Source organism: Trematomus bernacchii, unplaced genomic scaffold (assembly GCF_902827165.1).
Source record: "Trematomus bernacchii unplaced genomic scaffold, fTreBer1.1, whole genome shotgun sequence".
Classification (NCBI taxonomy): Eukaryota; Metazoa; Chordata; class Actinopteri; order Perciformes; family Nototheniidae; genus Trematomus; species Trematomus bernacchii.
Genome location: NW_022987839.1, coordinates 1,472,462 through 1,491,002, shown reverse-complemented (window position 1 = coordinate 1,491,002; position 18,541 = coordinate 1,472,462). Strand labels below are relative to the sequence as shown.

Genomic DNA, 18,541 nt, shown 5'->3' with positions numbered 1-18,541 from the left:
CACACACACACACACACACACACACACACACACACACACTTTTGTGCATTGTATTTTACTTTGCTGATTTCAAATAGCATAAAACATGAGAAATGGGCACTCTTTTTTCCCTATAGTGCCATTCAATAGAAACAAAGTTAAATATTATAAAAGTACGTTTTTTATTTTTATTTTGATGGTCCACAATGTTAACCTAGACCCTTGTGGCGAGCCATAACTGTCATTGTTGGCGTAAATGAACCATATCTGTCCATTAAATAGGTAGCTACAGCCAGCAGCCGGTTCTTTTAGCTCAAAGAAAGGAAAAAGTAATTTAATGTTTTACTGAAGAACATTACACTTTTACTTTAAGGTTCCTCTATTGTGTAAAAAGTGTTTAGGGAAAAGTAATAAAGTAGGACTCTTAGAGGCACAGTAAAGAAAGAAATAAGCTTATATGATGACAAAATATGCAAGATCCAATTAATTAAATAACACTTAAAGGCTATAAATTAAAAATTGAATAAACTAGTCACGTACCAGAGCACATCATAGCCCTTAAGGCCCAACCAATATAATCCTTATCCATAGATGACACTCTGCAGCCTGTGCACACAACTGCTTATCATTCAGCATCTTTCTCAGTGTAGCCTTGCAAGAAGTAAATCCAGAAAGAGGACAAAACTCAATATTCAACATATGACCGACTTAATGACCAAATAAATGATTAGAGTCAAGTAAAAGCCACACCTCGGCGGGTGTGCCACAATGCATTAAGCCACATACAAGACAGACACTTATCATTGAGTTAACAGCAGAATAAAACATCCCCAAGAGAGAAACAACATGTACAATATAAACCGCAAAGGCCAAAGTACACACAATACACAAAGCATATTAGGCAAATAGCAAAAACAGAGCTGCATGAGTGTCATTTCTTTAACTCGCCGGTTTGAAGGGCTTCCCGTCAGTCTTGTGCACCATGAAGTCCCCCCAATATGCTCCAGGATCAACATCTTTAAAATAAAGCTGTTTCAAGCATTAAGCAGTCCACTCAGTCTTTATGTCCCAAACACTCCTCAACATTTTCAAACATTTTGGGGTGGAATGAGTGTGTGCAGTTGTAAAGTGAGCGGGATATTTCTTTACAAACAAATCTCACTGAAGGTACAAGGCCCTCAATGAACGCCGACATCAACTGAAGATCCATTTTGAAAACTTTAGCGGTACCACCTGTTCCGGTCATTTCGTTGTGTTTGATTTACGTCACTTAGCGTGCCGACGGGGTGGAGCCAGTCAATTAACAATGTCAATTTAGGTGATCGGTACGCTTTTTGGAATAATTCCAGTTTAAATCATACATTTTAATCTTGTCTTTATTGTTTATTAAAGTGCATGTGGTAGGTTCATAAACCGTTAATTCAGGGCCAGTTCCAATTGTCCCCCAACACAGACAGAATTCAACTATAGCGAAACAAGAGATGAAAATAAGAATAAAACATATTATGATTTTCACGTCTTGTTTTATCTCCCATTTGTTAAGTGAAAAAATCTACTGTATAACTTTTTCCATAAACACAAAATGCAAATCACTCTCACATTTTGGACATACATTTGATAAAATATGTACTCCTTTGCCATGAATATCAATCCAACGGAGGAGTGTGGCTTAACAAGTTGCTGTTCAAAAAATACCTTTACTAAACTCTATATGGATTACCTAGACCAGAGCAACGGATAACATGTTTTGGTAACACAGGATTATTCAGTGATTACGTGGAAGGCCATCCGAGGTGAGCTTTTGCCGAATTAAGTCAGATACGTAGACGGACTGCAGTCAGGTCAAGACCCTGTTGAAGACGACCAGCATAAGGATGAGCTTACCTGAGCTAACTGTTATTGACAGTCTGTGCAAACAATTCTGTAGTTTTTCAAACCATTTGTTTTCTGTCCTGGTGGCTGGCCGGTCTTGCAGGTCAAATCAAATGGTAAAACTTGATTTAACGAAATTATAACAGACAAGGAATCAAAGCTTGGAGACATCGTTTTATCAGTGGTGGATACCAAAACTTTTAAAAACATTATCCTGTGATGATATGAACAAATGACCTTTTGCTCAACAAGACATATTGTAATTAAGGTTACAATAACAGCACATGTGCATAACAGATCAATCCTTCATCGAAACAGTGTCAAATCAAAACTCAGCAAAAGTATATAAATATCACATACAGTAGTTTACATCAGTCCAGTGATTTAAACTTTAAAAAGTCAGACAGAGAGTCGAACACAAATATCTGAACAGCCAAGAGGGTTTTATTGTTCCAACAACAGTCAAACTCCTCAGCTCCTGCATTTCAATTAGTTGCGGTACCTGGGCGCAGTGCGCTGTCAGCAGGATCTGTGTTCCAGTTGGGTGACTGAGCCTTCCTATTGAAACATGATGACAGTGAAGGCGAGTCTCACACCAGCCAATGTAGTCATCAATAATAAGACAAGGTGAGCAGGAAAGGAGGAGTGAGGGTTATCTGGGAACAGCACATGCACTTCCCAGTGGGACCGGGGGACAGACAGGGCCGCAGAGAGGCCAGATACTCCTGGAATCTGTGATTTGACATCTGCTCTGTGTGAGAGTCTGTCAGAGGGCAAGAGAAGGTTTTTGAGGGCATCACCGCTTCCTCTTCAGTTTGAGTCCCCGGGTTTTTATCAAATAGATCTGACTGGCAGGGCACAGAGAGTGGCGGAGCAGCATGGCGCTCACAGGAGGAGGTCAACTTTGAATGTACGCTGACTTGATGTCATCCATCCCCCAAAGTCATTCCTCCTCTTCCACGTAGGTAGATGGGAACCAGCCTATCTGAAAAGGCAAAATAACAGGAGAAAATCCATTAAATGGCACATATAATTGACGGGTAAACATTTATCATGTAGGTTTGGAATTTTTCATTCTTTTTCACTATTTTGAAGGGTGAATTTTCCTCACACTGTAGTCCTTGTCACCTCCAACTCTTACTCTGATCCCAGCTTTCACATTTTTGCATAATACACACACATACAAATATTTCTACACTACTCCTTCCCACCCTGTCAAGATCAAACCACCCTCCATGACACTCAGATATCAAGCCTTTGTATTGTGAAAAAATGTGCTTTAATAAGTTTAATCACAAATATAATTTGGGGTAAAGTTAGTATAGACCAGTAGATACACTGAGACTTTAATCCTCACAAAATAACACCACGGGAAATCTGCTTTAACAAAAATGGTTTTACTCCCTTTAAGCTCTAAGAGATGGTAATCATTGATCATTTGTATTCAAATTAACTCAAAGCAGAACATTATAACCTAATACTGCAATTCTAATGCCTGGTATTCAAGAGTGAATTGTCTAATCAAAACGATGTGTAAAAATACTGTATAAGCATGCAGAATACATGTGTGAAGAACTTATGCTAGAGCTACCACTGTATTTGATAAGAGTGCAAAAACACCAGGGTAAGGATGAAATCTGCCACAGTGACACATTTCAGTAATAACATCTTACGGGAGACCTACCCTGCCGTCGACCTCTCCCTTCCACCACCCATTGGTCATCTTGGTGTAGATCTTGATGATGTCAGCCTGCTGCAGGGAGAGCTCCCGCGTGTCTCTGGAGCTGAAGTCATAGCGTGCCACTGCAATACCCACCACCCTGGGGGAAAACACTGAGAGGAAGAGTCTTATTATTGAGAGACCTCTCTTATTTAAGTTCATAGAGCAGCCATTAGACTTAAAATGGAAAAATAACTTTCTTTGGCACTTTATTCAGAATCTAATGAAAAAGTATGGATACTCTTAGATATGATTGGGAGCACTTAAGGGCAAGGATTTTTAAACATTACCCTAAACTGATCTTATTATTATATTTTAATAAAACTTTGACAAGGAAAATGTAAACTCGAGGTCAACTGCAAATTAGAAACCAAGTACTTGTCCATGGACAATCACAAGGCAACAAGTTCAACAAAACTCAGTTTCTCTACCTTTCATATACAGTGGTATATGTTCATTATATTTTGTAGTTGATGGTTAAGGTTTTCAATGGTATGACACACAGGTATTATCCACAGTAAAATCATTGTGGATCTTGTAAGATAAGGCAGCCCTGACTCCTGGTCCTGAGTTAAACTAAGTATACATGTAAAAGCAAAACCACAAAGATGAGCGAGACATATATACAGCTACCTGGCTTGGTTGCAACAAAAAAAAGTAGAGGTGGTAGGTCATGGGTTATCATTCTATCATTACATGTTTCTAAAGGAGCATTTCTCAGGTTATACCAGGTTTTTCCAACTCATGCAGGTCAGGGCTCATATCACTTGTGACGCAGGTGTGCACGGGTTTGTTTACCTTATCTATGAAAATACAGGAGACACAAATGGGAAAATGTGCTGGATGAAAGGAATACATTTACTCCCTCATGCACACACAGGCGCATTATGCCAATACAGACGCCCACACATACAGTACATGCATGCATATACAATATATGCACATGCACACAAAGGCGGACAGAGTAATCTTATACCTTTATTATGTGTAACACAAAACTGTATCTCTTCCCTTTTAATTAGCTGAATTGATAGTATTTGTTGGATTTGGGTCAAATGTAAATGCTAGCATTGGTGGCTTTGCATTTCTTTGCCACTGTTTTGTGGATAATTCTGAAGTTATTTTCCCAAGAGATATCAGAGCTGTCAGAAATTCGCAATATTTCCGATTTAGAGTTACAGGAAGCTGACGTGAATGTTTTTTTCCCCACATGATGACTTGTTAGGGTTAGCAATATGACGTATAAGCGGCATCATTACAATACATTATTTAACAGAGGCAGGGAAAACAAGACAGTTTGTCTTTGGAAACCTGGAAATGTGGGCATACAGCAAGTGAGAGACGAAGAGAGTAGAAAAGATGTTCCTGTACCTGACCAGAAAGGCGAGGAGGAGGGAGGAACAAAGCTGCAGCCGCCAAGAGGAACTACAAGAGAAACGGAGCGAGTGATGGGAGGGGGATTCAGGCCGTAGTGGGAGCAAAGACAGAACATAGGCAAAGTTAACACAAGTTTGACAGAAAGAGGGTATGAGAGAGGGTAAAGAAGAGGGAGATAGAGGAAAAGTTGGCAAAGTCAAAAACAAGAAAAAAGCAAGGACGGGTGGGAGAGAGAAGGGCAAAACTGTTAGAGCATCAGACATTTGTCAAGTCACCACACACACATTATTTTCAGAAAATACTGACAAGCTATTATTTGGGCTATGCCCCTTAGTTGTAATTAAGGTTAGGTCTTATTGCAACAACATAAAATAGTATTTCAGAGAGTACTGTGCTTCAAACTTTGTGGTAACAGTTTTAAGGGCCCTTCCATGACAATGCCCCCCTGCACAAAGCCAGGTCCTTAAAGAAATTGTTTTCCAAAGTTTGCTGTGAGACCCTTCCAACTCTGATCTGAAAGGATGTGTGCAAGGCCCGTCTTCTCAATTCTTTGCATGAGGCCAATGCAGAGGTCCTTAAAAAAAAGCACAGAGGGTTTTCCAGCACAAGTTTCACCAGCTCAACTTTTGCTGCACTGCAACACAGTATCACCCAGCAAGGAGCTTCAGTAGCCAATCAAATGTGAAGAGTACATTTCTACTACACAGTTATCGTGTTGGCAGATAAAATAATTGTCGTTGAGAGTCGTAAAATCCTGTCTCAGAGTATAATCAACCTCTATGCAGTGATTTGGCTTTTGATAAGCCTTTGAAGGTCACTTTAACTGGCTTTCCTGGATTGTATTTTGAAAACATCCCACTGGTATTTGAAGCAACATGACCCAACCAAGGCAGCCTATTTGTGTTAGGTTAACATCATGGCTGCTTTCGGTGTGAACGCCCACTTATTGCCCAGCAGCAGTGGCCGACCTCACTGATGCTCTGTGGCTCAATGAAAGCAAATCCCTGCAGTTTTAAATTCTCCTGTAGAAGCTCCCTAGAAGAGTTGAAGCTGTTGTAACAGCTTATTGAACTGGATTCATACTTCTATAATCTCCCCCAAGTCATACTGTATAACACAGCAATAAGAACCTTTTAAGCCTCAGACCAGGCGAGCCAGAGCAACAGTATGGGGGTAAGTATACGTCTGGGCACAGCACAGGGAAATGACAAGAACATCTACACCGCAGAGCCAAAGACTTCTGCTCCCATATGAAATCCCATGTGAGCCAGCAGCCCCTCACACTCAGAAAGCCGCCTGCTGTCATCACAACAATATGGTTACATGACTTCTTCCTCTGCCCACAGGGATTAGTAAATGCAGGCCAATAGGTGTGAACTGTTTGTCTGACCAGAGTGCACACACACAACATACCTGCACAGAGTATAAACAAACATGTATGTGTGTGCATACATATATACAGTGGTGGACAGTCCCTAAGTACTATAACTTAGGTACTGAACTAGTACTTGAGTATTTCTATTTCCTGCTACTTTGTACTACAATTCAGTGGCAAATACTTTACTTTTTAATCCATTACATTTATGCATCTGCTTTAGTTGCTGAAAGAAAATTGTAATTAATAATAAAAAAATAGTATTTTATTAAATACCAAGGATCAAGGAGACTCAAGAGCTACACGGCATTATTTATAGCAAAATAAACAAGTTCCACCTTTACCAGTGTAACAATTAAAGTGATGAACACATTAAAGGATCAATAAATATAATAAAGTATTATATTATCTTTTTTCTTTCTTGCTGGTACTTTTTGAACTATAAATACTTATTAATGCTAATGTTTTACTTTTACTTAGAATTTTGAATACCACAGAGACTTGTTACGGAGTATACACTGTGATATTACAATTTTAATTTAGTTAAAGCTTAGTAAAAGATCTCCATACTTAGTCCGCTGCTTTATATATATATATAAAGATACAATGCACAAAACGTATGTATTTTAATGTGTACATTATACTGATGCAGTTTCATCTTATCAAACTAAACGTCCAATCATATTTTCAATATTTCTCTATTAAATGCTGAAGATTATTCACTTAGAATCCTTTTTTAAGACCGAAAAATTGTAAATCTTAATAACACTGATGATTTTAAATTGTTTCCCATCCATCACGTTCACACACACACACACACACACACACACACACACACACACACACACACACACACACACACACACACACACACACACACACACACACACACACACACACACACACACACACACACACACACACACACACACACACACAGAAAGCACTCAGTCAGACTTAATTAAAGTTGCTGGCTGGGATTCCTCTAAACAAATTACTCCAGAATGTTGATGTTTTCTTCAGTAGTTCTGCATCTTGTGATTGTTTGCTCAGGCTTGCATTCACTCAGAGTTGTCTGTTTTAAGATTCAAACCATTTTGTGTGTGCTTTTTGTTTCTGGCATGACATCTGTCTTTCTGTGGAGGCTGTTTACCCGACAGAGTACGTGTTGCCCACACTAAGTCTGTCTATGGGGGTGGACGACTTAAGGCAATAATAATCTATCCCAGAATGCACTGAGGCAACGCCGGGTCTATCAAGGCTTTCACACAGAAGGAAAGCGCGTTGATTGGCAGCGATGCACAAACACACCTCTTGCAGAGCTGCTTTGAAGCGTGATGCGCTGGGAGAGCGTTGCTGCCAACGGAGGCAGAGGCACAAGGATGTAGCAGAATTTTACATCCGAGCAGACACAAAGGGCTAACTTTGACTTTGTTCCAGCGTCGCCTGCTTCCCTCTGCTGCAGCAACTGTGCTTGTTTACACGTACGTCTCTCTTTAAGTTAAGACAGTTTACCTCCAGCTGCTTTCTGCTCTTTTGCATCAGATCATATTTGCAAACTTTTCCCAGTTTTGTGGAAACAGGCGCAGCGCCTCAGTTGGACCAGGGGTGTCCCCCAGGTGTGTGTCAGCAGGCGGCTGTCACAGTTTCCTCCACTGCCAGCCCAAGTGAAATGTCATGTCCTGTCAGGAAAATTGTGAAGCCATCTCGGAGCTGAGCAGCCTGTGGAGTGTGACGTTTGGAGTAGCAGGCTCCTGGTGCTTGCCTGGGGCATTGGGCCCTAACTGGGACCTTCCTGCCAAGCCTGGTGAGCTGCCGACGCTCCTTTTAGTTACTTCACTCTCTGTCTCTCCTACTCCCTTCTTTGTCTTTGTCTCTTCCTCTATCTCTCCCCCCTGCCTTCTCCGCATTGTGTCTTTGTTCTACCTCATTCACACTAGCTATTAGAATGCAATCTGTATTTGAATATGTGTTTATACAAAAAAAACAGGTTCATATGAAGGTGCAAAATCACAAGAATACATTAGATCTTAGTGGGAGGTGGTCTGGCTTGTAATGTAATGTGTACAGTTTGGCAGCGAGGAATGGTTCAACACTTTGGGAAAAAATGAAATGTTGGTATCTTACCAGACTTATTGTCAATAAGATAAATATACCACAATAGTCAGGAGTAGGATCCTTGGCTAAGCACAACAACTTGCTGGAGTCTCCAGACGTAGCTGAGAAATCATTATGGAACAAAAAATCCCATGAAATGTTGTTTTTACACTTTGGTTTAAATAAATAAAAATAATGTGTTATGCTTTAGAGGTGCAGAACACTGCTAGCTGACACCTGGAGTTTCCAGTTTTCCACTACAATAAGACAGCATAAAAAGCCCTATTTGTATTGCACAGACAAGAGCGTGGTTTCTATCTCCTCCTCTAACTCTTGGTTAGCTTAAAGGTTTATTAACTCCACTACAAAAGCCGCCAGATGACTCTTTCCTAATTGTGCTCTTTTCTTTACTCTCTCTATCCCCCCCCCTTGCCATTAATCTCACTCTTACCTTTTCTTCTTACATCAATGTTTTTCTCACTATGTCCCAAATAGTTCTCTCTTCCTTTACCCTATCTTACTTTCTTACACCTCTTCCTGAATTCCTACCTATCCAACACTCTCCCTCCTTTCCCCTACTTCTGTCAATTTCACTCTGTCCACATTGTCCCCCTCTCACACTCTCTATTGCTGCCTCTTTCTCTATCCTTCCTCTTCCTCAGGACCTTTCTCCTTCACAGGCCTCCTCAGAGTGAATGAGCATCTGCGCCTGTCTCCGAGGGCCAGTAATCACGCAGGGGCCGGTCTTGTTGAATTTAAGCTCGAGTGTGCATTTATTCATGTCTGTTGAAGCCTGCAGGTTGAAATCAGAGATGCTGCTTTACCTCTCACGGTCAACATTGACCTAGTCAGCACAAGGTAACCGGTACTTTAGCAACGTTATCTTGGCTGCATGTTTCATTCATACACTTTGAAAGCTTCTCATATTTGAGTTTAACAATAATTCTATATAACATCTTCTGTGAAAGGGATGGGGTCTTTCACATAGCATGCATAGCCTCATAACCCAAAGCCATACCTTATATAACAAAGGTTGAGTGTACATTCACAGTAATGCATCCTTGATTGTGTACATTTCACCATCTTTTGCATCCTTTAGCAAAACTAAATAAGGCATGATATATGTATGAGTCATTGTCTTCAAAGGAATTCAAAGCCAATTTAAAAAAAAAGGTTTGACCCTTAAGAATAAAACATACATTACTGACCAACCTACATTAAGCACTGTTTGCAAGTTAGCAACACCGATAGCAAACATTTCAGAACCAAACTGAACAAAGTCTAGGTCCGATGTCATAAAGAGAAGATGTTGTATAAGACTTCATTGTAATGATGGAAAGTGTGAAAGAGGCTCAATCAAGCAAAACAGCAAAAGCATGTCTCCCAAGAAAAGCTGCTACTATCTTTCCACCAGTGCTGTTCCCTTGGGAATCCTGTGGCTCATTAAACTCTGCTAAATATTTCTAGCGTGTCTCAAATATCACAGATGGGACTGCCTCAGGTATTAAGACACACGGTGTCTGATAGCCAGACACATGCTTTCTGTCATCATAATTTCATAATGTTACGTGGCGTGGGACATCTTTCTATAGTTCTTAGAAGTGAGGACATTAGCTGGTCTGTAGTCGGGGATATAGCAAGTAAAATACAGATTTTAGCATTTTTTTTCCTTAGTTCTGTTGTTTATATTTAATGAGCTGGGAAATATCAGTTTCTAAAAATTGCTTTAGAGAAAGACATCCACACTGGTCTACTTCTGAGGGGAAACCCACTCACCTCACTTTATCTGAACTATAAACCCATCTCTACAGTTCTCAAAACAAATGCTTTGAATTACTTTCAACTGTAACCCGGATCCAGATCTCATCTGAACTGGTAACTTTTCCCTGTGTCAGGGAGTCTCTCAGAGGGTATCTGGATTATTGAAGCACACTCACCACTGCCAGCCTTGGTAATGGCCTTGGGCGTGTTTCCATTGGACATCTCCCTATAGGGGACCTGCAGAGAGGTGTCAAGACTGCTGAAACCCTCCTTTAGTGAGTGCTGCTTGTAGTATTCCACCAAGTCCTGTGTTAAACAAGCACAATATAACAAAACAAACTCTTAGTAAAGAAAATCCAATGTGAATTCAGATGCTATTGTGTGCAAATGTATAGAAATTAATGCAAAGACATGGGTGGGTAGGTTGGTCAGGAAGTAACTGCTTGTTTGATCTTAATAATAAAACAGCAGGCAGAGGAAGTGTTTATGAGTAGGGCAACTAACTGCAAAAAAAAAATGTATCTACCCAATTCAAGTTTAAGTACTGGAAACAAGCTAATATTAGCTATTGAGACACAATACCACAGGCAGTTGCTAACAACATGTCTGTGTAGCCATGCAAGTGCACACACAAATGTAGAAATAAACCACAAGTAGACATATTTTATCATTTTACAAAGCAAAAGTAAACCTTTATCTTGCATGCTGGGGGTTTATCTCAAGGGAGTGCAGCAAAAGCAATGTAATGTCAACATGATTATACTCATTAATGCTTCAGTAGTTTATAGGGCACAAAAATCCATACAAAGTTAAAACCTTTACCAGCACAGTCCTGAACAGCCGGCTCTCAGCGATGTAAAAGCAGCCATCCTTAGTCAGAATCTTAATGTGCTTGACTTTATCGTTGAACCTGTGGAGGATGAATAAGACATGGGCTGCTAATCAACTATACATGCTTCCACATCAATCCAGTCTCTATGGTGAACCATCACGAAGGTCTGACTGTCGGCTGCCACGCTGAGCAGAGCCAGCCAACTTTGTTTTACAAGAACTCCTTGGGTTTTCCCTGCTGTCAAAATCAGATCAAATTCACTCACATTAGATCATAATAGAAGCAGCATAGGGACACAATGTAAGATGAATTAATACTGTATACCAGAGTCTGCTGGTGACTCTTTATTCCAGGTAATGCCTTAAAGGGGACATGACTTGTGAGCGGTTATTACAGACATGGGGTTTCTTTCTTCGACTGGTGGATTTAAAATCTTTTTGGAGGCATTAAGAGCTAAACATTTTGAGCAATTAACAAGAAAAACATGATTAAAATACTTTCCTCCTTTGTTATCCCTTAAATACTGTCAGAACCAATAACACTTTGTAACAATCTATTTATCTTTTGAAAATAGCAGTTTAGTATTTTTTTCAAACCCAGAAGAGGAAAAGAACACAAACAATTTACAAAATGTATGTTTTTTTGTTTAAAGGGCCCATGTCATGGCCATTTCCACTGATCATAATTCCATTGTTGAGGTCTACTAGAATAGATTTATATTGTGCAATTTTCCAAACTCACATTGGTTTCTCATACAGCATCTCTGTAAACTACGTGTATTCACTGAATTTCACTCTCTGCCTTTAACGGCTCATTGGAGCTCCAATAGCTCCAGCCCCCACCCTCCCTGTGAGCACAGTGTGCTCTGATTGGTCGGGACGTTGTGAATCGCGCTGAGCTCCGTGGAGGTGTTGTTTCCTTGTTAGCGATGCCAAACACAGCCAAACTCATCCTGAGCACACATAAAGTCACAGCCGAAGTAAAAACAATAAGTGTGGCTTGAGATTGAGTAAGAAAAAGGTTGATAAACGCTGTGAGAATGGGTCTGCAGAGAGAATTTCGCCGCGATCCCAACTGTCTGTTCAGCCTGCAGCCAGGGAGGAGAAATCAGCTGAGCTGCCTGCTCCCTGCACACAGATGTGTGTGTGAGGAAGTCCGTGGATTGGTCAATTTGGACCAATCAGCGGGGGCTTAACGTAACGGCTCCACGGACATAACGTAACGGCTCCACGGATTGGTCCATTTCGTTCCGGGTGCGGCTTGACATCATGCCGTACCCGGAACGAAATGGAAGAATCAAATGGACAATGACGTATCTCCAACGAGGCGTTTTGGGGAGGTATTTTCTGTGTTAGAGTTTTACTCGCTACAGGGTGTACTTTGAGGGTTTGTGACTCTGCAGACCGTTTACATGCATAAAAACCTTCATAACACACAAGGGGACGGGTAATAACCGGAAAAGCATGACATGGGCCCTTTAACAAATTAACTCATGATGAGAATCCAAGTTCAACTGCTACCATCCTGGGAACATGAAAAAATTCCTACATTTTAAATATGGCTATGAGCATAGGAAACAAATCACCCCTGGGCAAAAGGGGGGACATTGTGTCACCTATGGAGAAAATACTTTGAAATGTAAATGACTTAAAGGGAACTGTCCTCTCAATATGTCAATGTCTATGTTTTTATTAAATGCATTGTTTTTAGCTGTTGCTTAAATGTTGTATGATTGGTTGGTAGCTGTCACCACCAGCTTTAATAATGGGCCTTTTTAACAAACATTTTGACTGATCGCAGTGAAAGCACAGGTTTAATTAATAACAGTCATGCTTCTTTTCCATATCAGTGTATCAGACAGCCTTGTGAATGAGCCAGCAAACACATTGACAAGGCTCTGACAGTATTAATATTATAAATTACACCTTTCCTACTATTACATGTCAAAATATCCGCTGTGGATTTCTTCTTATTTTGCTTTACCTTTCTGTTAATTATTTCATGTGATTGTTTTATTAAAGCACCCCATGGATGTGCTCTCTTTACCCAAGATAAGAACATGCATCACAAAGAATACCTTTCAAACATAATGTAATGTGTGTGGGAGCAATAGGCCTGATAAATTAAGGAAATAATGAAATAATAATATGTCATGTGAGACTCATAGCTCAGGCTACCTCTTTAAAACCGCAGTGTGTTCCGACCTTGAAAATACACACACACGTCTCTGTACATGCATACTGTTCGGCGCCAGTGGGAATGTGCCGTCAAGCCAATTGCAGACACAGTGCTGTACATTGCATGTGACCCACATGGTGATGTGCATGTTACACCGGAGATGGATCCGTATTGTAAATCTCCCAATGCAGTGTATGAATGAGAAGAATGTGATCATGTTGCAAATTCGCAGATACATTATGACTATGGCGAGTAATACATTATTGATGTGTGTTGAGTTATATAGTGCGTAACGCATAGAGACAGATGAGCCCTGTTTGGTGAGTCTTGCCTTCCTCCTATAGGCTCCCAAGGCCACACACACACACACACACACACACACACACACACACACACACACACACACACACACACACACACACACACACACACACACACACACACACACACACACACACACACACACACACACACACACACACACACACACACACACACACACACACACACAAGTGTTTGACACTAGACAGTTCCAGTTGATTAGTAGCAGTTCTCTGTATAAAAGCTCCATTATCTCAAATGGCCATCCTGATAATGATCTTAAGCAGTGAGACAGGCAATTAGGATTGGAGTGTTCAGAGACTGGCCCTGTACATCAAAGCTTTGAATGAGAGACGGTATGAGTCCACCAAAACCAAATGGGCTGGAATGGTGTGTCACTGTCTCAATAGTCCTAACATCCAAACACAATTTCAGAGCGCACCCTCAATCGTTATAATCTCAGAGAGCCGTCATGTCAGGAGGTCTCGATTCCTTTTTATAAAACTGAACAAGCTCTGATGTAGCCTTAAAGATATTCACCAGTTAAATGGCCAGTGTTGTATTTCAAAAGAGGAATACCGACACATTCAACTGGCAGATAAAGCAGCCATTTTGTAAAGCCTAAAGGGATTCAAGTTTTATCTACAATTCAAGTTGGTTTCTAGCCATCTTTTGAAATATCTTTCTTAGACTGATAGCCTAAGAGTAGCAAAAAGTATGATGCAAAGCTATCAGGCTCTCCTTGGAAATATGTCTGAGCAGAGTAGACAGACAATATGTAGATGGTTAAAATGATCATCAATTCCACATCTTTGCAAGTTAGCTGCAATGTCTGGACTGAGCAGACGATCAGGGTAAACTAACAATAACTTCAATAATGTTAAGGTATGATGTACCTAATGAACCCTGATGCACTAACACATGAAAGAATGAATGCTCAATTTAGAATAAAAGCATTCTCAATTACCTCTAGTGTGTAGTTGTGCAGAGATTTGGTTTTTCACAGTTTAAGGGATATTTATCTACCTGTATCTCAATAAAGATGCGGATCAGTTTGTTTGATCTTTAAAAATGACAACAGCAACTAGTCTTTCCAGGAACAGACCTCATTTGCACCGGTTTTCATTGGGACTCTCTGCTGTACTAAATAGTTCCAATAAAAACTTGCAACAGCATTGTCTGTGAATTATCCAGGAAAAATAGTAACTGAATATAATTTTACAAGTGCTAAAATAAACCGTAAAAGCAATGTGTGAACATACACAATTGCTGATTCATCGTTTACTTGTAAGACACACTTGGCTTTCAAATAATTGAAATACCAAATATGAGTCGTAAGAACTGTCTCTTTCCAGGTGTTTACATACCTAAACACTTTAGGGAGAGCATAAACAATCATAAACAGCTACTGCTATGCTGACCAATGAGTATTTTTCCTACTTATCTAATGTTATCGCAAATTCAAAGTCCCCTTGCAGGCTTCATGTGATTTTGGCAAAACAGACATTAATCTTAATTCTGTCTCTCCATCTGGTAATAATTACATTAATTATGTGACCGTCTATGTTTCATGTTTTCTGTAGATATTTAATTGCTCTTTTTACTGCACTTTTAGTGTACAGTTTTACTATTATGCTGCTGTGTTTATTGTATTTGTGTAACTCTGGCACAACAATTTCCTTCGGGATAAATAAAGTCTTATCTTATCTTATTTGCATTCAAGGATCAATCGTGATTCATCAGATCACGCAAACTTTTTTCCATTCTTCATGATTATATAGTCACTGTAACTTCTTGTATTTCATTGGCCAGAGTTGAACACAGCATGGCCTCATCCTGCTGCGGCACATCCACTTTTAACATTTGATGAGCTGCTTGTTTTCAGATACTGCACCACTGTTGTAGAGAGCTATTATTTGCATGTGGGCATTCTGTTCTGTTTGCTTGAATGATTCTTGCCACTCGCCTCTAACAATAAGGTGTTTTCGCCAACAAGATTGCTGCTGACTGCCTGTGTTATGTTTATTTCACCATCCTTGATAAACTGAAGTGAGTGTAAATTGTAACTTAAGTATGGAAATAAATGGAAAACAAGCCATCATGTCACTTACTTTATACTTATGGCATATTCAGTGCATTCTTTACTCCTGTGTCGAATCAGATAGGTGCTGTTTCCTCGGTCCAGAAGCTCCACCTCAGCCTGGTATCTCTCCATAGGCCCTGCAAACCTGAAACACCCATAAACAACTTCTGCACTTACAATGCAATCAATCATTCTAAACAGGATGAAAACAGTCAATGCAATATATCAAATAGAATAGGAATGACTTGTGGTTGTTGCAAGCAATCTGCAGTCATTTGTTGTTATCACTTACCAGGGCTGGGCCGAGTAATCGACAGGTTTTGGAACCTGGCATTGAAAAGTAGTGCTGTTATTTTCTGTTTTAATGGAGTCAATACACAGAGGTGCAGGTCATTTGTTGTAAGGTGATATTCAAGCCACATCTAATGGCTAAAATCAGTCTTCTAGAGCGAAAAAGTGCAATTGAAAAGCCTTACATTTCAGTACCAAGACATCAATAGTAGCCATTATCCACTGAATGCATTGTAATCACACTCAGTGTGTCTTATTGATCATGAAAAATATGCACACTTACACATGGGCATGGCCTCACAGCGTCACTTGGAAAGAAGCCAATCTTGCTTGTTGCCAGGATTCTCCCCTGCAAAGGCAACTGGCTGTTAATCGCATTATATTTGTCTGGAAGCAACTACACCTCTCTCTCCCTCTCGCTGCCTTTTTCCCTTCCCCTCCCACACTAGCTTCAATAAATCCTCAGCAATTAGCACACAACAAGCGGTGCATCTAATTTGCAGCCCAAGTTAATTATGGTTCAAACTCTGCCGGCAGTTAGATTTGTACTGCATCAAAACAAGAGCCTCGTTTAACACTAAATAATGGATCTTATTCTGGTCTTTGAATACCCAAACAGCGCGAGCTCTTTGGCTTGAACTAAAGACTAACAATTGCATTTTAGCTAACCTGCCTCAAGCACAACATGAGCTTTATATGGAAATCAGTAATTCCTTCAACAAACACAGTGTAGACTTAATAAACCACTTTGTTTAAACAAATTACTTAATTTTTAATCCAAACGGGCGGCTACAGATGCTCAGTTTATTTATATAACCTTAGTACTCTATCATGTGCATTACCTGGAAGACAGTAATATGCATATACAGTATATCAACATTAAATTACAGATAATTGGAGTTTCCAGTTCTGAGTTTGAGGTCAATTTGAAGTCCATTGAGTCAATCTGAGAAGACAGTGAGTGTTGAGGGCATGTGGAGCCCCTCATTCAGCTTCCTGCCCTGCATGCTTTCCTCCTCACTCTTCTTTATTAGAGTATGAAATGCTTTTTGGGACCGTGCAAGCCCCGGCAGTAACTAGATTGGAAAGCGAATCTTTACCCATCTCAATGATTCATTCTGTGTAATAACATTTCATCAAAGGTTTTTTGAAAGCCCCTCTCTATTTGTTATGCCTTCGATAAGCGTATGATAAAGATTAAACTTATTACTCTGTTGGCATAAACAGGCAGCAGCCAAAGGATCAAATGAAATTACAGTGATTGATTGTATTGTTCTGCCAGTGGGACGGGGGATAATTGCCTCCTGGGTAACAGGGGATATGAATTCTCAATGTTCTGTAATTCCATCCTCTGGCGCCACTGGGGACGCTGAAGATTAAAGGAACCCTGTGGAGATTTCATTGTAAACAAAGAGGGTTTTCTTTGGATTCAGTGTTTCCCACCAAAATGCATTGTGTGTGACCGCGACACCCTTACAAACGTGTTGAGAACTCTTGAAAAGTCTTTTTCATGCTTTGAAACTTCTATTGTTTATATTTTAGTATTTTAATCCTTTTTTCTCTTTGTATACTGAATCCTACATTTCCTGGCTTATTACTGCCACCATCTGTTGATATGCTACCGCTCTGTGAAAAAAGTAAAAACACAGGCTACAAACCACAAAATATAATGAAGATAACATTTGAATTATTATAATAATAATAATACAATAATATTAAAATAATAATAATAAATGTAATGTATATAGCACTTAAAGACAATTCAATATTGATTGATATAGTGACTTATTAAAGTACATCTGTGGATTGGAGTCAAAGTCAGTTTCTCATTAACATTGCTGTCCAATAGCCTTGCACATGTGATGTATATATATATATATATATATATATATATATAATTGCATCTATTCACTACTTTGCAAAGCCAGAACAATTAGCTAATTGGATCTGACTTTTTGGTGGAGGGCCTTGTTGCAGTATCATTATGCACCCTACTGGAATAGACACAAATGTGTATTATCATTTAATTCCTTTAATTATCCCCCTCCAGCATGCATTGTTGCCATGGCAGCAAACAATGCAGTGCCATCAGGTCTGCAGCGTGACATTCAGCGAGTCGTTCTTTCGGCTTACAAGAAGTCTCCTGGCATTCATGTCCTCTCCATCCACCTTGTGCTCTGCCACAACAGAGGGAAACATGGAGCATAGGAAATCTGGCCAAGCGCCAAATCCCAGCAGTGCTGTTGGCAAAGACTGCAGTCTGATAGGAGCAGCACCAACATGAGGATGAGGCTTTAATGCAGCCGTAAAGCACAGTGAGAAACAGCTAGGGAGTCTGCCGGAAGACCCCAGATAAATCGCCCCATCCTTTCAAAAATAGATAAGGTCAAACGCTGTCAACCTTTGGCTGACCTCGTGAGATGGTTGCTAAATGTGCCTGTACTTGAGGTTGTGCACCAACCATTAAAACGTCCTCCAGAGACTCCCATGTCTGCTGTTTTATCGTCTCTCTGTGGCACTCAATTAATCAACTGAAGCCACTAATTGGTTAGATCATCTGATGGAGGCTGTAATTCAATCCGAGGAGTGAAAGAACAGACAGATATCCTACTTTTAATGTAACTGGGGCTCTGCAGAGTTCAAACAGATATTTCG

General features: G+C 40.0%; 1 protein-coding gene across 1 annotated transcript in view; it reads right to left on the bottom strand.

Annotated features, from left to right (window-relative positions):
- Positions 1-2,005: 2,005 nt before the first annotated feature.
- LOC117500280 (guanine nucleotide exchange factor VAV3-like) overlaps positions 2,006-18,541 on the bottom strand; it is a 46,974-nt gene continuing 30,438 nt past the window's right edge. Inside the window, 7 exon segments of the mRNA XM_034153091.1 lie at positions 2,006-2,836; positions 3,536-3,684; positions 10,358-10,487; positions 11,004-11,091; positions 15,624-15,740; positions 15,888-15,922; positions 16,170-16,235. Coding sequence (XP_034008982.1) covers positions 2,795-2,836; positions 3,536-3,684; positions 10,358-10,487; positions 11,004-11,091; positions 15,624-15,740; positions 15,888-15,922; positions 16,170-16,235 — 627 coding nt within the window. The 3' untranslated portion in view covers positions 2,006-2,794.